At 36.4% G+C, this 24,352-nt stretch overlaps 1 protein-coding gene across 2 annotated transcripts; it reads left to right on the forward strand.

Moving 5' to 3' along the window:
* Positions 1 to 1,714: 1,714 nt before the first annotated feature.
* LOC105195679 (inactive serine protease scarface) lies at positions 1,715 to 24,352 on the forward strand. Of its 2 annotated transcripts, XM_011161194.3 has the most exons (13): positions 1,715 to 1,831; positions 1,965 to 2,260; positions 17,809 to 17,912; positions 18,292 to 18,397; positions 19,179 to 19,310; positions 19,385 to 19,599; positions 20,026 to 20,374; positions 20,676 to 20,881; positions 21,126 to 21,584; positions 21,774 to 21,928; positions 22,350 to 22,630; positions 22,936 to 23,186; positions 23,538 to 24,352. In XM_011161194.3, exons 4-13 carry the CDS (start codon positions 18,301 to 18,303, stop codon positions 23,679 to 23,681), a joined length of 2,289 nt encoding a protein of 762 aa, XP_011159496.1. In that variant the 5' UTR covers positions 1,715 to 1,831; positions 1,965 to 2,260; positions 17,809 to 17,912; positions 18,292 to 18,300; the 3' UTR covers positions 23,682 to 24,352. The 2 variants fall into 2 exon arrangements, with proteins under 2 accessions (XP_011159496.1, XP_011159497.1); XM_011161195.3 differs by lacking the exon at positions 17,809 to 17,912.

The raw sequence follows: 24,352 nt of genomic DNA on the forward strand, positions 1-24,352 counted from the left end.
AAATTTATCTGACTTCTCGCGCATAAATAATCCTATATACTCCGCGGAATTTATTAGATAATCACCTCCGCACTTTCTTTTATATACTTACATTCTTTCGACAGGGCGACTGTACCCCAGCCGAAGTTGAACGAAAAGTTAGGTCTTAATGCTAAAAAGAAAGTTTATATACAATCAAATATTTAATATATATATATGTATACTGAGAAAAAAGTTGTTAAGTTGACCTAGTTTTTTAACTTGATTGAATTTCTTCAATTCAAGTATTTATGTATTTAAGTTAAATATATAAATGCTTAAATTGAAATTTAAATAGTTTATGTATTTAAGTTAAGCTTGAACTGAAAAAATTTAATCGAGTTGCAAAATTTAATCAAGTTGACAATTTTTTTTCTCAGTGCAATCATATATAAATAAATGTATTATTTTTGTATATGTAGAAAAAAATAATAAGAAAAATTGAAAAATGATTAAAAGGATAATTTTTGCATTATTTTTATAATAAGAAGTGAAATATTTGAGGAAATAGCAAGCCACCTTTGAGAGAATCTTTATCAAGACAATCACCACGGAGCATGCATAAGAAATCATAATTTTCAGTTATGAAAGTTCGAGAGATACATATTTGAAAGAGGTTGCACATACTGTAATTTTATACTTTTTATAAAGAAAAATAATGCAAAAGTTATTTTTTAAATTATTTCTTAGTAATTTTTTTTTATGTGTATATATGGACACAGAGATTATGCCATCATAAAACAGAATTCTATTTCTACTTTTATGTATTGCGTATTATGTGAAAAAACTATTTGAAGAATCAAAAATATGCACACACATATATAATATACACACGCATATCTACAGCGAATGAAACAGAATTCCGTCCTGAGAACTAGCGCGAATTATAGATTGTTTCGAGTGGATTCAAGATTTTATCGCATAATATTTTGCAATTTGCATATAATTCCTAGTATTTTTAATTGCGTAACGTAAGATCTAGCGATCTATAAAACTGGCTTATCACTCCTGGACTCGTCATAGATAAATTTGCATGAATCAGTTGATTCATTCACCGTGTTTGACGCGCAAGTAGATAAATGCCGTAATTATTTTCATTTTTTTATGTTATTATCGGGATTATCGGTTATTGTGCATCTTTATTACAACAAAATTTTACAAAGAGTTAAAATACTTTTTACAAAAACTTTTCTTAGAATTCTTTATACATAATTATTTTTTAATAGAATTTTTCTGCATAAATTTCAGAATTTTTTGCAGAGATTAAGTCATTGTCGAATCGATCAGTAATTTCTGATCTATTTCAAAAGAACCATATTGATGTCATTTTGAACTTAAAATTTTACATATAAAGGAATGTACGCAAAGTTACAATATATATTTACACCTTGTACGCATAATTGTCATGTGGATTGATGAGAAAAGAAAGCGTTTCTTGATGAAGTATGATCCAAGAATTCGCATAGTTAACAAGCTTTTACGCATTGGTGTTAATGTTTAGAAGTGAGATTTATCTAAATTATTATTATTATTATATCATCATTATCCTCGTCATCACCATTATAATTTCGAGCTCTGGCAACGTTTGAAACATTAAAAAAAAAGAAAACCGTCGCGATTGTAGTTCAATGATAACTTTAATAATTTTTATATTTTAAAAATAGTTTTAATAATTTTCCTTTTTTTATTTAATTTTTAGAATGAGACGTTCTATTTGTCAGTTGAACAGTCATTATCTGATAACTCATGTACAGAGAGAATTTTCTCTTGGGATTTATCTTCAAAATTATAACAGTCGTGGACGTCGTAGAACGTTAGTATACTTTTAGTAAATTTCCATTGAATTATTCTCTAATAACAAATAATTTTTAAATTTTGCTAAAATTGTAAGAAAATTCTTCGAACTCCACACCTTGTCTCATTACTAAGAAGAGGGTAAATTCTAGAAGAAAATTCCCTCCATGTGGACAACGCGTCCGTCTCGTTCGCGATCGCGGGAACAAAATTGGTGAGGCATCTCGGATGGACCGAGAGGAATCAATGCGACGTGTTGACCGGCATAGGATATCGAAGGACAGCGGCGATCCGCGCCTACCAAAATGGTAGGGGGGTACCAGCCGGAGATCCGGAGGATGGTATAAGAGAAGAAGGGATACGAAACCAACGCCAGTTATATTGACTTTCTTTTAAGCGACACGCGCGTTACACACGTATATACTCTCCGCGGGAGGATACACATTAAGTAAGTACCATGCACTTGGTTTTTATTTGTTCGAGCGCGCGAGAATACGAGGCGAGTAAATCGCGTACTTGTCGCGCCGCTGTCACCGCGCGCCGGTTGCGGCTGCACGCAGTCATCTCGCGAGGGTACTCGAAGAAGAGCGCCCGAGTACCGAAACCGGTAAACGTTTCGACAAGCTCGACACCGGATGCTGCAGATATCGAATAAAACACTCACCTGGACGCACCTGCGCGCGTCAATTGTCCGCGAGTGAAGAGCAGAGATCTTCGCGGTGCAGCGAGGTCTGTCGAGATTGTATCGAATCGTGCTCCGAAATCTTCAACCAGTAGGTCTATTCTCTAACTTCATAACGACAATTCGGTATCGTTACAGCGTTGTTGCGCACATATTATACATAGTAGAAAAGCTGCGCAACGACACGTAACGATAATCCCTAACTGTCATTAAGAGTTACAAAATACGTCTACTGCAGCGGGTGCACTTCTTCGACGTCTATTTAATCAATTTGCGAGATTATTAACTATCGGTTTTACTTTTACAAGTGATAGCTAATAATAATAATAATAATAATAATAAGGGATAGAAGGGATGATGTTATTTTATTAGCGCAGGAAGAATTTGATTGAAACTTAAATACAATTTTCTTGGGTAACCGAAAGCAGTTGCTTAACAAGTTTCAAGTCAAATTCAGCTTGTCGTTAGCAGAAATCTCATTTTAATCGTCGTATTTTGCCAAGTTAATTACACTTAGGAAAAAGGAAGTTGCTGACTTGAACAAATTTACTTCTATTTGATTAAATTTCTTCAGTTAAAGTGTTTATGTATTTAAGTTGGCGAAAAGCCGTCCGTCCGCCGTCGGTATCGGGCCTGCTTGAAAAATTAATGTCGAAATGTAGGGCGTTAGAGATTTAAACGTTAAGTAAAGTCCGCTGCATCCTTTCTCCAACTGCCCGCGCGACGTTTTCGAAAGACGGAAGACGAGAGTTCTTTTCTCGAGATAAATTACAATTAAATACGGCCCACATCGCCGACGACTCTCCAATTAATCAATAATATTTTCTCGACCGCAACATGCAATAACAGTGTATGCTCTCGGCAGCGGGTAAAAAAAAAGAGTGCCGAGATTAATGCGTTTCATCAATAAAAATTAATGGCCGCTGTACGAGGGAGCGCGTATGTGAGCGGCGTGCCTAAAAATACCCCGGGAAAAAACGGGTTCCGCTCCTTCCGTGTGCACACGAAATCCGATGGGTATATCGAGGAAGAGAATCGCGATTCCCTTTTGGCCATTCTAATTTTGGTCGATTGGTAAGAACAATTTTACGACCCTCAACTTCGAACGCGTCCGAGTCGCCGGAAGACGTTCTTTAACATTGAAGGCCGACTGAGGACGATTACACGGGAAGAACAGTAGCTGATGTATCTAAGACATTAGCTATAGATACAGTTGTGAAATTAATTTTGACTCATCAAAATAATTGCGAAGGACGTTCAGGCAAGATTAGCGATGCTGCAAAAAGTTTCGACATTCCAGCAGCCAGTTTGATTATAAAATTACTATAAAATCATTTTAATGATTTTTGACAAAATTATTTTTAGATCTGCATCCAGCAAAATTTTTACACAAGTGAAAAATGTTTCTTTTGATCGAATCATTTTCTTTAATTTAAACAAATATTAGTTAGTTAAAATAATTTCTTTTTAAATTTATTTAGGGAATGTTTTTTTAAATCAAGGAAATGATCTTATTTTAAAATTGTTATTTAATTTGAAGCTTATTATTATATTTATATATTAATTGTTTAATTAATATAAATATAATAATTGTACAAATGGTTAATTAATGTAATTATCTTATTAAATAATTATATAGTTGTTTAATTAATATAAATTTAATTTAATTTTTATTGAATTTGTAAAAGAGGCGCGCGTTGTTTCGTTCTAGTGTTAAAAAAAATATATCTATTTGGAAATCTCAAATTATTTTTTTCCAGTTTAGATACTTTGGTAAAACCCATTCTTTCCGTGTAGACGATCTGTCACAGGAATCGAGTGAGTCACGATAAATTTTCGCATTTTTCAAACCGCGTCACGATTCATCTTCCCGTTGCTGTTTACAGCAGAGGAGATTGTCTAGTTGCCTTTTGTCTGTCTCTTTCGCAGCACGAATAACTTAACGTGGACGCAAAATATGCGTGCCAGATTTATGGGAGAGAACGTAAGAAAGAGAGTCTCGCGTCATCCGAGACCCATTTCAAGGGTCTGACCACCTTCCGCGCGCTTCCGTCCGTCAGAGAATTGTTTCAAAATGCTAATTTTACACGTGTAAAAATTCTAATACGTAAAACCTGGGGACGACTGTGCCTATCGTAGACCTTCCTCGTAATTTACAAAAGTATTTCGAGAAGAATACAGTCAAATGAGGCGAACCTGGGACAGCGACCAATAAGATGATCCTCTTTTGGAGCCTTGACTCTGCTCGGAACTTCGTCCCACAGACTTGAATCATCCGTGTCGGGCTTTTTTTTGTACCGTATCATCATCTTCTCTTAATTGACCATTTTTTCCCTTTTCACTATGAGTTCGTAGACTGGCCGGAGTTGTAGACTGGATACGCAAGTGGGATTAGGTAATCTCGCTTGATGAGACCGATTCCGAAGTGTCCTCGCAAACGCGAATACATATACACGTCGTTCTCGTCGAAAAATCGTTCCGATACATCTGAAATATTCATGAGAATCATATACTTGGGAAAGCGCTATTTATGTGGCTCTACGTACGCTCTCAAAGGCTCGTCTTCTCTCTTCAAGAATTTGTAAAACACGCATACGACATTTCGTGAAATATGACTGAAATATCGGGACGGACGTCATGTATCTTCGGGCCCCGAATTCGTTCCAGTTTAATTGTATCTAAGAAAAGAAGAGGAAAGAAACGATAAGCTTCTATAAGAAAAAGAATCCGCACTTTATATCAAATTTTTTTCAAAACCTGATTATAAATTTCTTTAGTTCAAATATTCGTATATTTAACTTAGAGGAAATTTAATCAAGTTGACAACTTCAAGAAAAATTTGGTCTAGTTGACAACTTTTTTTCTCAGTGCGCGATCATTTTTTGTTAGATCCGAGCAGTCACGAGCGGATGACATAAATGCAAACCAAATTAGGCAGATTTTGCATAGAGCGGACCGAGATCGAGTCTGGCACGAAGATCGATTTGGATATTCGATTAAATCAGCCGCGATCTATCTGGTTTTCCAATGCCGCATTTATAATTCGGAATTGCCTCGAAGACTTTCGCCGAGAGTAAGTTTCGGCGCCCTCGAATTCCACGAGGGGAATACACGCGTCTCTTCGCGGACGTAAAATCGTTTACCGAACATTCATGTACGGATGAAAACGTGACGTCGCGTCACGACAGCTGTCGACTTTCGACCCGTTAAACGGTCGCAATAATGATTCACGAAATTACATCAGGTTTTCCCTCCCTCCCGCCTCACGTGTCAATTTTACGGGATAAAAAAAGGACACGCAGGTAAAAATAACCGGTAATCTCTCGGATAATCTCTCGGGATAAGATCGCAAAAAGAAGAAGAAAAAAAGAACAAGAGCCACACGACACGGCCTTGCGTAGGTAGTTAAGTTACAGCAGCGTGGAAGTAACCTCTGCAAAATTATGTGGCAACCGTAATTTGAACTTAATTAAATACCCTGCGAGAGCGCGCCGTGACGACGTAATTACGCGACTTAAAATCGTTCCGAAGTTTATTTTTAAGAGATCGCAGCTGCAAATGAAGAAAAGAAGTCTACGTTTCCTCGCCGAAGATTTCGTAACATTAATTCACATTTCTTACGGCATCGAACAGAAGATAATAATTCTCTACCTCGTATCGCGCTCTATCGTTGATTGTTTTCGCATAATTAGTGTTAATTCTTATGCAAAAATGCACTGTTTCGTGCCGAATATATCTACAACTCTTCTTTATTCATGTGATATATTAAGCAGATAAACGAGATAAAATAATATAATTCAGGAGAACTGGTATACCAGAACAATCTCCTGTCTTTCGATTAGAAATGCAGATGATCTAAATCAGAGTTACAATAGTTTTTCGCGTTCATGAAAATTTAATTGTCAACATGATTTTCTCAACCACGTGGGACAACCACGCCTATTCGTATCAAGATCTGCAGAACGCACGGAAAGATCACATAGCGGGAAGACGTTTATTTTTTTATATGCCGGCAACTATTTACTAATTCATGGATTGATAATATTAATTCAAATATGATGCAACGCGCATTTAATTTAATTCCTCGTTCTCGTAAATTCGACTGTTCGGGAATGCATAACAGTTATACGACGTGACATAATGATCGAGTCGTTTCATCGAGTATGTCACCGCTTTAGCCGCGGGACGGCATTCTCTTTTCACCAAAAAATTCAACCCGCAGCTTCTTCGCGGCTCGCCTTCCCGATCGAAGATCTACTGGCGCGGCGCGGCGCGCGCGTGGGCGCCCCGTTATGGCAACGCGAAATAATCGATTGCGTATTGTACATACATATCATAAAACTCTTCGCATTCCTCAGCGCGAACGTGTCGCGGCTGCTGTGATGCACGCTCTTCTTCCACGTATATACGGGGAAAGGCCACGGTTCGCGAGTTACGTATTTGGCTGTTTATGCTTTTAACGTTTTGCAATCCGAACGGGCGTTCCGGAAGTCACCTGAAAGGAGCGGGGAAGGGGGGGGGGAGGGAGGACGAAAAGTCAAAATGTCGAGGTTGAGCGATCGGAGGATGCTCGAATGACGGGAACTCGACCTCGCTCGTCTCTCCACGCATTAATATCTCCGGTGTCGTTGCTCGACGCCGCGCACCGCGCCGCGCCGCGCCGGTGGCAATGGCTTCTGAAGGCCGTCGTAATTTCCTCTGATAGGCGCCCTGAGGATAATTAATGGTGTGTTGTTCGTCGTAAGAAACAGATACGTAAACAAATCTGTGTAAATCTCTCACAAAAAGAACGGGGGTGGGAGGAGGTGAGAGGGAGTCCGTGAAGCCCCACGTTTTGGTCCCCACGTTGCCTTCTCTTTTTCGCGCAATGCGCACAATTAATCAGCTATTACCATGCGCGTTTTGCAATTAGTGAAATCAATTTCAAGGCGTTATTCTTGTGTCAGCTACCATACGAATTTTTTTTCTGCTCTCGAGCCCGAACAAGCGTTTTTTTATAGATGCAATTAGCCGCGCTTATATATTCGTATATAGACATGTATATTCAGAAAAGATTCAATAAGCACAAGTATAATTAGTTTCTTTTAACAATTTTAATGCAGTTTGTATGTATTCCATTTTATTTTTCGAGCCGCGACCATTCAATTCCATTTTAACTTGCTCGTCGATGCTGTACGAATCGTTGTATATCCGGATTAATAAAACTGGGATTCCGTCAAAACAGCAGAAGATATTTTTTTAAAAACAGTTTAGTTAGCTATAGCTAACGATTATAGATTCGATAGATCTATAGCTCGTTAGCTAAAGCACTAAAGTGTGTGTTACATTATAAACTAAATTTACATTTTTATAGCAGTTGTAAGGAAATACAGTATGTTTCAACTAGTGTCATAATTAAATACTTAGTTTTATCTTATTTACGGATATCGAATGAATCAGACATCCGGATTAATAAAACTACCAGAGGAAGAGATTTTAAGTCCCGATAGATGCGTTACTCGGTAAATCTATAATTTTTATTGCGCTATAAACTGAATTATTAGATGCAATCTACATTTTTTCTCAAGAAGTTTATCTTTTCGTAAATTTGTGAAAGTGGTACGGAAATACAGTGTCCTAACCGGTAACACCTTTAACAAAGTATTAAATACTTATTCTTATCTTATTCGACTCCGTGCGAATCGCATATCCGAATTAATAAAACTGTGATTTAACTGGAACAGAAGGAAAAGGCATAATAATTTTATTATTTAGTCACTTGGTAAATCTATAATTTTTATTATACTGTAAACTGTGAATTATTACATACGATTTACACTTTTTTTTTCTCAAAAATTAAGCTTGTCTTTTTGCAAATTTTCATAACAATGGCGAAGAAGCAGAGTAGGTTTTAATTAACATTATCATTAAGAAAATGTTAAATATACTTATCCTTATCTCATTCATCGATGCCTTATGAATCGATGTACATCCGGATTAATAAAATCACATTTAATTCTTCAGAACAGAAGAGATTAAAAAAAAAAACTACGATTCAACTCTCCAGAACAGAAAAGAGCATTTTAACACTTTTATTAGCTGGATTTACTCTCGACAGGCCTACAATTTTCCTTACACTGCAAAACTGAATCTTACGTGACGTGCAATTTAAATGTTTTCTCACGGAGCTTGTCTTTTCACAAATTTTTATAGCAGTGGTAAGGAAGTACAATGTGTCCTAACCGACAGCGTCATTAACGAAATATTAAATACCGCAAGTCTCCCATGAGTTGCCAAGCGGCATCCGTGGCCTGAAAGGGGTCAATGGCGACTTGATATTTCGTTAGTAAATATAATTACCGATTTCTCTTGCAAGACGAAAACATCCTCGTATAATATTCGCGCGGACATTTTACGACTCGCGAGTCGTTCTCTGCTCTCGAATCTACGCATTACCTTTGCCCGCTGGTCCCCCATCTCGCTTATGATGGCGCAATCGCGCGTCTCAAGATTATGAATAGAGTCCATGTCACGCAGAAGGTTAAATGCGTGAAAATACGAGTTATGGCGAAAACCGACCGAGGATATATTCAAATATTCATATTCAAATGTCACCGATGGCGAGTCTAAGGTCGGATTGATTACAGTTTTTTTCAAGCAGATTCGACCGAGACGAAAGGAAAGGACGTATCTGGAAACACAACGATTTTCTCCCTATTTTATTTAGAGGAGAGCTGAAAAAGGCTGCGAAGAGATATAATAATTAAATCGATCTATTATCGCGATCTAGAGCGGGATCTCGAGTTACATCATCATCCTCGCGCGCGAAAGGAGACATTGGTAACGCGTGAAAGTGTCGGGTAAAAATGAGACTGGCCGGTTTCTTTGACTGCTCGGTTTATTCTACTTGCTAACGGAGCAGTAGCGGCGCGGTCATTTAAAATCGGCGGACTTTACACATGCGGATCCGAGAACGGCCCGATATCCGCCTGACTCTGCTCTCTCGCACGGTTAGTTAAAAAAAGATGTGACGCTCGTTCCAGCTGGTGTCCATTTCTACAGATGTAGATTGACTTTGATCGCGGTTTGACTTATTCTTTATCTTTTTCTATCTGTAGTATCCATTTCTATTAACTTCAATCCCGGTTTAACTTACTTTTCGTCTGAATCGGTCATTCGAAAAACGTAATTCGATTTTTTTTGAATTTGAGTTATTAAGCTTTTGCTAAGCCCAAAGAATTCAGAATTGGGTAAAGCAGATACATAATTTTTTTTTTTCAAAATCTCAATTTCAACAAAACTTGACCCGTGTTGTTTTTCAAATGATCGATTCAGATAAAAAGTAAATTAAATTAGGATCAAAGTTAATCTACAATGATAGAAATAAACATAAAGGACACGTATTGTCGGTACATCAAACCGTCGTTACAGCAACAGTCGATCAGGAGTTAAGCTCGACCTCGCAAAGTCAAACGCAATTATCGAAGCAGTTTCGTTGCCGTTACATCTGTCAGCGAGTTCGACGGTCCTAAGTGGAATTAAGCGGTAAGGCAGGCTTTCGTAGGGTGTCCCAAAAGAGACGCGCGAAAGTAACGCGACGTCCGTCGCGCCGCCGAAAGAATCCGGACCTTTGAACTCCCCGAATCTTGTTTATGTAATCCTGGCAAGCCCCGGCGCCGAGGCATCATCCAGTGTCGCGGATGCGTTCGATATTTCGTAAGGCCGGTGTATATTCCCGGGGATCGCGCTGATGCCATGCGGAGATATAATTGAGCTGGAGAGAGAGCAAGAGAGAGAGAGAGAGAGAGAGAGAGAGAGAGAGAGAGTGATGCGGACGCGGACATGTGCGGGAAGGGACGACCATCCTTGATTGCTTTCTCGTTTTACGTTTCGCGGGTGGATCGGGCCTGACGGGAGATTGGCCCGCCGTCGAATCGTGGAATGCAAATAACCGGCGAAAGTTAACTTAATTATGAGGTCGATCGGTTTATCGAGTGAAAAGCTAGAGGCGACGACGACTCGATTAAGGCACGCCCACCCTCTTGCCTTAATTCTTTTTTTTTCTTTTTTTTTTGAGTTACACCAGATTGACACGTTCCTCTTCTAGAAGATATATAGAATCGACAACTTTATTCATGAATTGCAAGACTGAGTCACATAATTAACCAAAATGGTTGCAATTTTATCAATAAATTTACATGCGTCTATCGAAACATTTTTGTCGTTCTCGATGAAGTCTTCAATTATTGTGGCAAGCCATGAAATTATTGCGTAATATTTTCGTAGCAGTCTTATATAAATTTTTTATTTAATTTAATAACATATTAATATACGTAGTTAACGTTAAGATTAATTATAAAATCATTTGCATAATTTCTTCTTTTATTTCGTCTTCTCCTACAACACCAATGACATATAGAGTAGGAGCAATGACAACGTAGGAATAATTAAACAAAAATTAAATACATAGTTGAAAAATTTGTGTTAAATTTAAAATTTATTTCATGTCCCGAGCGATCCATTTAAATTTTTATGTTAATTTAACACAAGATTAATATGTTAAAAAATAACATATATAAAAAATTAATTTAAAACATGTAACTCTTCAATAAAATTTGGAAATAAAATGTAGAAACAGTTCTTCAATAAAATTAACACTTATAATGTGTTGATATGTACATTTTATTCATTTATCTTAGACTTTATGTTTTAAAACTATATTATTTTTACGTTATTTGTTCATTCATTCATAGATTGTGTTACTTTAACGCTAAGAAATGTTAAATATTGATTTAACGCAAGATGTTTAAACAACATAATGTTAAATTAACACTTGGATATTAAAAATTTAACGCAACAATTTTAACGAGGACCGGTTTTAACATAATACATACAAAATGTTCTCTACTGTGTACAATTCGGTATTACGAATTTCACAGTGTTGGACTTTGTGATTTTCGACAGTGAATAATTCCATAAACGTTAGGATTCCGATGTTGAAACACGGTTCTTATTTGTTCTCCTCCTCTCCTTCCCTTCAGCATCCACGAGAGGAGGAGCATCTTTTATACGATCGTCCGCAACGGGATGCGCGGGAACAATAATCTCGATCCTGATAATCGCCGACACGGCAGGCAAAGACGGATTTCATAATTCACGCGCGGATGACATCAGAGAGACGCTTTATTATTTAGCGACCTTGCTCCTTTCCAGCGGGCTCCGAAACGGCCGCGCGGCTCCCACAAGCGGGCGCTCGGCCGAGGAACTTTCCCAAAAGTAAAATGCATACCGGGCGAGAGTAATAGGAGGTCAAATTCTCCGGCGTGAGAGGAGAACGTCCGAGTTTCCGGGAAGTGACGACCGCCCGACTTTTAATTTCTCTCCCGCGGGTTCCGCGACGTCGTCTTTCGATCATTATCACCGCGTTCGCTCTCATTGGTGGAGGAATTGCAAATTTTACGTTTAGGTATGTTGAAATTTTTTTAGGTCGAATTTTTGAAATACCCGAGGATTAAGCTATTTAACTGGAATTTTAACTGAGCATAATACAATTGCGTTATTTGAATAATGTGCGTGTTAAAATGATATTAGCATATTTTAATATTAAACAACACAATTTATTAGTGGGATATCGCATAAAAATAATGGAGTTTTGGAAATTCTAAGATAAATGAATATCTATGAAAATATGTTATAAATAACTTATTAACTTTATTGAAAAAACCATACTTTTAATTTATTTTTAAATTGTGTCAAAATGTTACATTTTTATGTTTATTTTTTTAATATAATATTTGTGTTATTTTTTAACATATTTATCATTACATTAATACGAAAATTTGAACGAATTATTTGAGACATGTAGTATTATGTTAAATTTAACACAAAATTTCTCTATTATATATCTTGGCGTCGTTCAACGCTGAAAAGGTATCAAGATTAAAAAAATTAATTTTATTAAAAAAAAATTATAAAAAAGAATTATTTTAAAACGATCATAGAAACGATTATAATAAAATTATGATTTTACGCAAAAAAATTATGAATCTACAATCGATTAAAATTAAGTCGAGGATTAAAGCCTGTTTTTTTTTTCAACCTTGGCTTTTTTTTATCTCGACATAAAAATGCCGATTTTATAATATCTTAAACAAGGAGAATTATGACGGTTGCGCCACTGGCGCAGTACGATCGCCTGAATGAGAACATAAAGAACTGCATCGATCGTTTAAACATTCCTGTAAAAAAATGAAAAAAAAAGAGAAAACTGGAAGAACAATAAGAAGACGGTATTTTATCTGTTTTTATGTGCTTCGCATAATTTTCAATTGCTCGTATCGTCTCATCTCTTGTTTGTCGCCGGATTTCATCTGCGGGAGAGACCGCGATATGAGATTGACGGACAACGCCGTTACCGAACGGCTATCGCGCTTATCAGACAAGCGTTTTGGAAAGTTAGATCGATGAGTGCCGCGGGATCATTTTTTTCCGTTTCTTTTTTTTGCGAGGTCGCACCCACGGCCTGAAATTCGGATGACCCAGAAAAACATCATGCGTCCAGCACGCATAGTACCATAGACGAGTGTGACCGAACGATTACTTTTTCTCACCGTTCCGAAATATTGCGCTCTGAGGCAAAAAAATATGACGCAATGAGGGGGCAGACTATAGCTTCATTAGACGCTCATTTATTAGTCGCTACGAGAAAAGGAGAGGCGTCCCTTTATTCGAATTTGATTGATGAGGCGCTAGGCGGTCAAAATATCAGGCGCATCACGCTGACATTTCACTCGATAGATCAAACCGCTTGACACAAGAAAGCTCTTAAATATCGTATTTTCGAAGTTACCTTATCGTCGAGAGAGCTTCTACCTGGCGAGACTCGATTATAAATGCCATTAAGAACGTATTAATCTTTTTGGATTTTCCAGAATATAAATGTAGATACTCAGAAAAAGAACTATAAATATCACAATAAAAATTGGGAAAATTTTGGAGATTAATGAACCTAGAAGTAGTTTCGGTTTAATTTTGGCTATTGAAAAATCTTTATTAATATGCCAAACATTGATTGTGACAAATTATAAGTATGTAAAATCTAATTGGGAAACTGGGACAAACAACATAAAAATATAGATTTAAAACGTAAATTCTAAGTAAATGAATAAAATATTTCTGTTAATTGAACATATTATAAATAGAAAGAAATTTCTACACGAAGTAATTATTTTAATATAAAATAAATTCATCTTTTTATCACACATGCTTATTTGAACATATGTGCTTTATATTTTTACTACTCTACAGAATAAGCCTCGCTTTTTTTGAAATAACGCCACGTGTAATCACAAAAAATATATTACATATACATACATGTGTATGTGTGTGTGTGTGTGTGTATATATATTGATACCGAATCGACATTCGGTGTGTTAATTATGTGGCCGTTTTAATTATGTATAGCGAGATGCCGGTATCGGTGAAAGTACTTATTGATTGACAAATCGAAAGTAAGTTTCTACTTGGCAGCTATTTGGCGATTGGCGTTATTAATGAGGACGTGAATATTTAAGTATTTACGCTGTATGCATATTACACCCACATTACAAAAACGCTCGATGAAATGCTTCAAAATCAGCGGATTATTTATGCGCTTTCGCGTCGCAATAGACGGAGAGAGAGAAAGAGAAAGGAAAAGAGAGCGAAAGTGAGAAAGAATGAGAGAGGGAGAGGGAAGAAAAAGAAAGAAAAAGGAAGAAGAATTTTCAAACGGTTTCTGTGTGCTAAACGAGAGAGATCGTACCCGGATCTTAATTTCAATTCGGCTCCATACCCGAGATCATTAGGACGGCCAGCGGATTATACGCGAAATTCGACAAGTCTGATTTGTGCGATATTCGGGTAATCTCCGTAATTCAATGAAGGAGAAAGTAGTAGCACTAATGTATACGCGCGCGCGTGCGCGCGCGTGAAAGTGCTCGGCCGAGGATACATTTGCAAAATAATATTTGATTGGTCTGGACCACTGGACCACTGGACCGCGTGCGGTCCATTCCCTGCCACACCGGTGTCCACCGTGCGCGGCACGGCGCGGCGCGGTGTCGCTTATCATGGATATCGAACTTGTGTCGTGAATTTTCGGCGTTTGCGGCTATTACCACGCACTTTCTCCGGCCCGCAGGACGAGGTGCCGTTAATCCTTCACGATCGGTGTTATTATTTTTACCGTCGTCTTAACAGCCGGGAAGCGGTACCTTAAGCTTGAAAGTGAAAAGCAAGGACTCCCGTTGCGAGACGTCGGGCGACAGCCCGAAAGAAAAAAGAATTATAAGCGTCAGGACCGTTTGATTTTTCTAAAAAAACAGAAAACGTTACAAAATCTAAGTATCAAGCATTTTCGAAATGCACAAGACGTAGAAAATTTGCAGAAGGTCTTTCTAGCCTATGAGTTATCTTTGGCTTTTACAAAACTTAATTTTAATAGAAATCCTTTCTATGCAACATATTTTATATTTTATTAGTAAATCAATTTTGTCGTTATTTTTAATTACGATAAATTATAATAATTTTTAAATATGGATTTATGAGCCAGCGCATAAATCCATCTTTTATTACCTTTGAATTCTGTTCTTAATAGCCTATAATTTTTGTTTTAACTTTAATTGTTTATTAATGATTTTTACATTTCTTAAAATTTTAGTTTAGCTGTTTTTATATTATGTACAATAATAAAAGAAATTATTTTAACATATTATTAATTCTTACAAAAATATAATACTGGAAATTAAATTGGCCATTTGTCAATATTTATTTTTAGTATTAAAAGTACTGTTGTTAGTATTTTTAATACTAAGTAGCAATGATTCAATATTGCTAGTGTTAGGACTTCTGTAGGAAAAGATGATTAATATCAAACCACGTAATTTCTCGACGACTGTTAAATAGAAATAAATCTTTTTCTATGTTTTACATTCGTTGTGTTGTAATTTTACAGCTCATTTTTTAGTGGGAGTCGAAAAGCTCACTTGTTTAGTAAAAAGTGAAAAGGAATAGAAATCAATTTAAACATTTTTTAATTAATTACTATAATCGATGATCAGAGGTATTTGATTTCACTCAAGTGATTCTCCCCCAATTCCGTTTCCTACGAAAGAGCATGTCTTTTACGATCGTAATAAGCACGTTATCCGGATGTTATCTCGAAAAAAAGACACACACGAAGAGTCATCGCATAAACTTAACATATTTGACGAGCGTGTCGTATTGAATTTTTTACGGTATAATGTTAGGCGCGAACAGCGTGTAATTTAGCGCGCGCGTCACTCTCACGCATAACCCGTTCGCGCGCTGAATTGCAAAGCAAATCCTTAGATCATCGGAAACATACGAGACTGGGGGAAATCCGTAATGAGTTCATCGCGTCATCTCTCTTTCTCTCTCTTTTTCTCGTGGGTTCCGAATTCCACGGCGGTCTTCTTTTTTGCGATAAGACACACGCGAGAGTGACTCATGAAATTTGATCGCGGCAGGATAAATGTATTCGCGTAATACGCGGCAGGATGCATATCAATCAACCTTGTCCACATCGTTCAATATTTCTCATTTGCTTCGCAGATTACTTGTCACGGTAGTAGTAGTTATCTTCTACGATTGAGACATTCGTTTTAATCAAAAATTTTAGATGGCTTTTTTTCAAGCATTTTAGAATTAACGTTGAAATTGAGAAATTTAATTTCCTGGAGATTCTTCTTGGAATTTTTATACAAATTGGAAGATTTTTTAGAAATACTAAATTTTTTTCATAGAACCTTTTATATGTATATGTGAATTTTAAAATATTCTTAGATTTCTAAGATTTCTAATCTTATAATATTTAGAAATACTTTAAACTTCTTCAGACTGTATCAGACTTAATTAAAAACAGAATAAGAAATCTTAAAAATTTTAAAAATCAAGATATTTCAAAATTTATCATATGGTCGTATATAAAGAATTCTAAAAAAAATGTAGACTTTCTTAATATTTCTAAAAAGTGTTCCAGTTCGTATAAAAAAAATCTGAGCAATTTTCTAATAAGTTATAAAGTTATACAGAAAAATTCTGAAAAAATTCTTAACAAAAAGTTTTCTTCCCGTCTCTTTCTCTTTCTCTCATCAGAATTAAATTATTGTAATATCGAACTGAACTCAGAACTTTGCCAGTTGTACACTACAGAGCACAAGTTTTATTCATTTGATACACTATAGTTCAAGAGCTGTCTATTATTGAATCTGACGTCTATGACATCTTTTGTTTGTCAGATCATGAGCTACGTCATGTGAAAACCATCTCATTTCACTGGGAATTTCCCATACAGTTTTCCATATAATTAATGCAGGGTTCTTTGACATTTAACATATGGATGAGGATGGAAACTGGATTGTTAGATCTCCAATAACATCTCACGTTTGTCGTTCGCGCCGTGACCCTGACCTGACCTAATCCAGCGGGATGACATCATTGACAGGAGGATGTGTTAGCACCTACACTCGACGAACATGTAAATAAGGATCGATACTCCATACGCGGTTCGGGCCATAACGCATAATTTTCATATAAATAAGTGAACGACAAAAAGAATGCGCGTGGATCCTTGAACGCGATTATTTCATCCGTTAGAAAATCCAGGCGATACGAATACGAAAATGTTCCTATTTATACGCCTCGCTATTGATATCTGCTCGTCCCACGCGCGCTCTCTTTCGCAATATTAGATATAACATACAAGGTGTATAGAAAATCGTATCTCGTCACTCGGTCGTGGATTTTATGACGAACCGGAATAATCATCTCGCGATGTTTGTATACACGATTATACAATTGAATATTCGTTCGTGGCGGGTCTGCGCGTATTGCGAGATACCGAGAACGCGTATTGGCGATATTTAGATTACATTAGAATTACATTAGGTTGTAAATTCAGACGCCGCGAAACGCCGAGTTCTCGCGACTCGGTCATTAACTTCTAACTGGAGAGCTTCAACGGAGTTCCCATTAAAAATCTGAAATATTAAACGAACAGGAAGCCATGACATTTAAATGACTTAAATTAATTCTGTGCATAAGAGTTCATCAGGCCCGAGAGCCTTCTTTCACTGGTATCGATCATTAAAAATGTACAACTGCGCAAAAGGGTAAAAGGAAAGGGAAGAAAATTGCGCGCACTTCTTAGGCCGGTGCTTCTTCATCTGTCCCCGCATAAATTTATATCTCACCGGTGTGTCACCGATGATCGCGGATGCGCCGCGAATGAATTACTCCTACGAGAAGCCTTGTTCCCACGTTGTTGTCTGCAGAAGCTGCACGCAACTTGTACAGCCTGCAATCCACCGCCGTCTAGAAGCTCCGGAGCATCCTGGTGCCGTTCTAACGATCCGATTGTTCCATTCCCCGCATTCAGGTCAGTGCTTGTTGAAACGGGCTAAAGCGGGAGTGTAATAAAATTATAATATAATGCCCTCGCGGCAACGATCATTCTTCTCCGGTCTTAAAATAATTCACCGTCGTCGTCTGCGCGTCGAGGAAGGGAAAAGTTTTTGCACAACTTTTACAGCGCGTTTTTATATGTGATATGTAAAGAACCAGTTGCGATTGCCGCACCACGAGAGGTCTCGAAAAAATCTTTCTTTTTTTTACTCTCTTTTCTTTCTTCGTCGACGTCACGCGAGACGTCAAATTGATATTAAGGACACCTACGCTTAATTTACTCGTATGCCGTCTGAACGAAATCGAATCACCTGAAACAATCGTTTAATGTTGATTTTTTTTTGTTTTTCTAGATTTTCACGATGAGGCTACTGCTAGGAATGCTACTAGTTATAGTAGCGTTAACTACGCACGCACGTGGACTTCCCTATGGACAATTGCCACCTCAATTGCAGACACGTAAATATACAGATAGGGGATTTGATGCATATTTTATGTTTTTCTTCAATTTATCAAAAGCGTAACCTAGTGATAGCGGTGATGACAATTTTTTTTAATTGTTCATATAATTTGTCAGAATTTCACAATTTTATTACGTTTTAGAAAATTTTTTAAAATTTTGTTTAAACTCTAATTAATGTTAATAAGCTCATATTGTGCGAAACAATGTAAAGAAGATAAAGCCAACGAAGCAAAATTAAGGATTCTGTAAAGTGTCAAATAATTTATTCATCTATGACAACAAAATTTACTAACAGTATATCGACCGATACCATTATTAAATTTTATTGTCATAATAAGTGAGTTATATTGACACTTTACAACAGCTTTAATTTGATTGTTGTTGGCCTTACTTTATTCACATATTTTTAAATAAATTGCAATACTGTTAGAGCTGAGAAAAGCTTACATCTTTTTTTTAAATTTTATTATATGTATGAATTCTAAAAATTTCCATTTGTTATTCTATAATTTCAGAAGAAAATTTCTAAAGTTTAAAATATTATTTCAGAAATTTTTATAAATTTTAAAAATATTATAAGCATTTTGTTCACCAGGATATAAAAATAGATTTCATATTATTTTGCAATTTTTAATTATTAATTTTCCATAAGAAATTTGAGGATCTTTTATATGCGTTTATATTTGCAAGTATTAGATTTCGTAATCAAATTGTTGAATGAAAAATGAGTCAATGTTTCAAAGAAGTCGGTCACACGATTAATTAGTCACATTTCAGATGACAAGCCCGTTTGGTACGGTGACAATCGTGTTTCTCAAGCTCAAAACAACGTCTACCCTACTTACAAAGATAACATCGCCTCGGAACAAATCGAACAAACGCAATTTAATTGGGATCAATCGCAACAAAGTAAGACTCCACGTTACGTTGCTTAATAAGAAAAGCAGCTTATAGTATCGTCAATAACGTGATACGTATTGCAGATACGTTCAAAGGATACGAAACGCATGCTCCGTCAGACTCACAGAAGCAATTTAATTACGCATACCAGCCTGATCAAACGTTGCAACCCTATCCTAGCGCTGTGGATGGTTTTACCATCAGCTGCAGCGGTGAAGATAAAGTTTGTGTAACCAAAAGTCTGTGCGTCAACGGATATGTGGATCCTTTGAAACAAGGCTTTATTCGACCAGGACAGGTAAGACAGATCTTTTTCTGTTATTTCTTGTTATTCAACATTTTTTAGTGTTAAAATAATGTAATTTATGAATAAATGAACAAATAATATAAAAATAATGTAATTTTGAAACGTTAATTCTATACGATAAATGAATAAATTGTATGTCAATACATTATAAATGTTAATTTTACTGAAAAAATATGTATCCACAATTTGTTTTCAAATTGCATTAAAGTGTTAATTTTTGTGTCATTTTTTGTGTTAATTTTTTTACACAATAATCGTGTTACTTTCTAATATATTTATTTTGTTTTAAATTAACATGAAAAATTAAATAGATTATTTGAAATATGCGACTTTTTTTATGTTAAATTTAAGACAAATATTCCAGCTGCGTAACAGCTTGCAATTTGGACTTGATAATTTTCTAATATTCGCGCGCAGGTACAAGAGTGCAAGCTCAGCCACGAGGTATGCTGTACCGTGCGATTGAATAATTCGCCGTACAGTAACGATCAGATCTTTAATACGGTGCTGAAGGACAATCAGTACCCGGAACCTACCCTGGAAAACGACGAGAAGTACGTTCCGTACGGGGAAAATAATCAGGCGGACGTGACGGTGCTGAAGCCTCCGTTAGAATACAACGCCGCCTTGCAATCCCCATCGAGCATTGGATATGAGAAAGAGCCTGTTAGTCGACCTCACGACGACATAAGACCGACCGAAGAGGTGCCGATCGATTACAATGTGATACCATCCGATACGAACCAACAGGAGCAGTACCAAACTGGTATGTGACGTCACGTTGGTTTCTTCTTCGATATTTCTTCTTTTTCCATGATTCTTTATTCTCTATTAAAATAAGTAAATTAGAAGAAATTGGTTTATTACGTCTCTGGTGAAAAAAATTCTCATAATACTTTTTCAAGAGTGTTTCATATATTTAAAATGTGTGAAAATTACTCAAAAAATACGTTATAAACTTCTTCAGATTTTATAGATGGGTTTTCTTTCAAAAATTATGAAATGAGAAGAGGATATTGGAAAGAATGGTTTTGCTGTATCTAAAATTTACAATTGGCATATTGCAGGAGCTACTAGCGCCGACGATTCAATCTTCCCGTTAAAATCGCACCCTGGTAATCCTAATCCCTCAGTCTTCCAATTCACCGTTTACATGGGATGTGCGGCCGCTCTACTCTGCGTAGAAGAGCAGTACTGCACATTAGAAGGAGTGATTAGCACGCAACCAGTTGCGCTTACCAGTGCGCAGCTCTTACGACGTGCTCCTTTAAGCGTAAGCAGCACAACAGACACTTTAAATAGAAGACTTTAGCCAGACAATTTGTTAAACAGAAATTTTTTTTATATTAAAAGTGCTTGTTTGATATTAAAATTGCATGTGTTTTAGATCATCCACAGTTTGTGATGGTCTTATCTGTCGATAGAAATTAATCAAGTAAAGATAAAATGTCGCGACTGAAAAAAAATAATAATAAAATAAAATAAAATCCCGTAATTACGAGTCGTTCGTTTCATAGAGCTGCAAAATTCCGAAGACCGGGGCGCCTGGTAAGTGTTGCCGCGACCCGAACTACGTGGACCCATGGCCGACGGGCAATTTACCGGCTAACTACAGCGGCGGCTTCGACGAGCAGGGCTTCCCGACGTTCCTGAACATCGCGAAAGTGCGACCGCCGCAGAGGCCGGTCACGCAGCCGCCTATTAAGACGATCTCCAGGCCACCCGTCACGCAGCCACCGGTTCACGAGCTTGTGCAACCCACGAATGTCGTGCCCCTGGTGCCGGACGATTCCGATCTGATCCCGCAACGCGTGCTTCCGATCTCGACCCCGGTTCCGATAACACCCCCGGTCTCGATAACACCCCCGGTCAGCAGCCCTGGACCGTTTATCAAGCACGACCAGGACCCTATTCCTGTTTCACCACTCCTACCGGAATTGGAATTGCCCAACAATCCGTGTGGAGTGAGAAATTTTGTAAGTATCTCGATAGATATTATTATATCTATTTTTAATTATATATAAACTATTTTTAGTAGGTATTTCAAATTGTAACAGAATATCAAACACGTAATCCGTAAATATGTAATACAAAAAAATCTACTATAATATGGAAATTTTGTTTATTTGTATTTTTCATAAAATTTTATTTTTTTTCATTGAAAGGGACAACGCCCGCCCGGCTTCAGAGTGACCGACGCCGCATTTGGAGAGATTCCGTGGCAAGCAATGGTCTTGTGGTCAGAGGAGCGTAAAATTTTGTGCTCCGGCGTATTAATATCACCAGACATAGTTCTAACAGCTGCCAGTTGCGTAAATAGGTAATTTCTATTTTAAATAATTTACTGTTGTGCAATCCTCAATTGTAAACTGAGGGAAACGTATATGGTACATACATACATTAGACGATTTATCAATTTATGAAACTTGAGATAAATAATTTTTATTGTAACTTTTTTCATGTCTTTATCTCGCGCATCGATTTTAATATCTGCATGTATTATATTTTAATTTTTTAAGTGTTTTCTGCAAATTTATCTGTAAATTAATTACATAAAGAATTATAAATAAAATTCTAGATGTGTGTAGAAATACAGATATAGAACTAATTTAAAGACAAAATCGAGAAACATTTGTTTTCCTTGAAGGAAATCTTATTTTCTTATTTGCATTGAGCCGGTTTACTTTTTAGATTCAATCTTTCTATTAATCAAACAATCAAAGACATTTTAATTCCCTCAGATTCCCGGCGAGTGAACTGTCGATAAAACTTGGGGAATGGAAATTGGGCTACGAACGTCAACAGGAGGAGCCGCTGCCTTTCCAAATCATCAACGTACAAACGATCAAGTATCATCCTGGATACGTGGAGGGATTGCCCAGCAACGATTCCGCTATGCTGCTCCTGCAACATCCCGCACAATTTAATTTACATATTAACACACTTTGTCTGCCCGACAACTATCAAGTGCAAGAAACCTCGCAATGCATCGTGACGGGATGGGGCAAATCGATATTGCAAGGTATTATATCAATAATCTATTATTCAAAAAGGAGTAAGATCAGTGAACCAGTCGCTGAACAATTATCAATAAACGATTGTTCAAGAAAAATATTAAAATAATAAATTGTAAATTCATTGACATTTTTTAGATCTAATTTTCATACAGATTTGATTAAGATATCACTTCTTACTTGAAAATGTATATCAAGTTGTTTTTATTGTACATTGAATAGTGCAGTTTCTATGATGTTTCATAAACTATAGTAAGAATGTTTGATTAATAGGATTGAATAAATATATAAAAATGCAAATGTATGATTTTAGCTCATTACGCTGGCGCTATTATGCACATGGTCGACGTGGATCTTTTGACACGCGACGTCTGTCAAAATCGCGTTTTGAACGCGGACTCCCAAATCAATGTCGCTCAAAATATAATCTGCGGCAAAGCGCATGAAGAAAACAATATGTGCCAGGCTGACATCGGTTCCCCGTTGGCTTGTTACGACGGCAATGGAGCCTACCATATCGCTGGAATTTATAGCCAGGACACCGGATGCTTACCCACGAATCAGGTACAAAACTAATTTTGTAACTATGGTTTTTGATAGGTAACTATGGTTTTTGATAGCACATTTTAAATTAAAATAATTTCTATAATGATTAGATATTTTGCTGTTTTGTTTCCAAAAATTACGTTAAGAATTATAATTTTATCGCAACAGCAAGAGTATAAAAATAATTCGTTACTTTCTCTCAAATATTAAATTTGTATTAAATTAAAAAATATTAACTTTTACTAAATTAACATTAAATATAATATTTAGCATATTTAATTCTTGATTTATCTATTTTTTGCGCGTTACCAAGATTGTACTTCAATCAATCTCACATGCTTCTTACGAATCCCTTGATGATTGTCTTAGGTGGCGACATTCACACCAATTGACATCGACTGGGTGAAACAAACTATGTATCCATCCGAGCCCAAGATAGACGTTAGCGACAGCGGCTATGATTATAGAAAGAGTAACTTACCAGCAGGTAACGAGTATTTGCCACCAGTGTAAAGGTAAACAGCAACGGTATACATTCACACCGTTGTATATTTTTTTTAATACTCACGAATGGTAGAAAGAGGGAGCGCAACAAGATGCGTTGACATAATACTCGATTTAGCGATAATGCTGCAAAGAATAATTGGTGGCGTTTAATTGATTTCATGCTAAGTCGCGAGAAAGAGCCAGACAGTAATCGTCGCCAAACGATTGCGCGTTACAAATAATCGTTGCCGATACTAAATATAGACTAAAATTATACTTTACGCTTCGCTTTCGAGTATTATTATTTAGAATTTTCATGATATAGAATTTCTTATTCTATAATTTTCGAAAATTTATAAAATCTGAAGGAGTTTAAGATGTTTCTTCATAAATCATAAAATGTTGCAAATTTTATAAGTAAAATTTTTTTACTCTTCGTAAATGGAAAATTAAAAAAAAATGACATTATGAAAGCAGTTTTTACCAGGAAACAATAAAAAAACTCTGCATGAACTCTTAGATTTTAATGGGTGCAAATATATTTATTTGTACGGTGTAATAAAAATAATATAAATGTGTCTGTACATAACGGGGAACGTCGTATAAACGATGTATGCTTTTCTGCGCGTAAGATTAAGCTACAAAGGATTCTATCGAAAAATTATATTACGTTTAATAAATATTTGTTAGAAAATATC

Source organism: Solenopsis invicta, chromosome 4 (genome assembly GCF_016802725.1).
Source record: "Solenopsis invicta isolate M01_SB chromosome 4, UNIL_Sinv_3.0, whole genome shotgun sequence".
Classification (NCBI taxonomy): Eukaryota; Metazoa; Arthropoda; class Insecta; order Hymenoptera; family Formicidae; genus Solenopsis; species Solenopsis invicta.

Excerpts from the sequence above, each read along its gene's own strand:
- LOC105195679 (XM_011161194.3), top strand. The coding sequence starts at position 18,301 with ATGAGGCTACTGCTAGGAATGCTACTAGTTATAGTAGCGTTAACTACG. Across the intron at positions 20,375-20,675 it reads ACAGGAGCAGTACCAAACTG|GAGCTACTAGCGCCGACGAT; the intron begins GTATGTGACGTC and ends GGCATATTGCAG. Across the intron at positions 23,187-23,537 it reads GATGCTTACCCACGAATCAG|GTGGCGACATTCACACCAAT; the intron begins GTACAAAACTAA and ends TGATTGTCTTAG.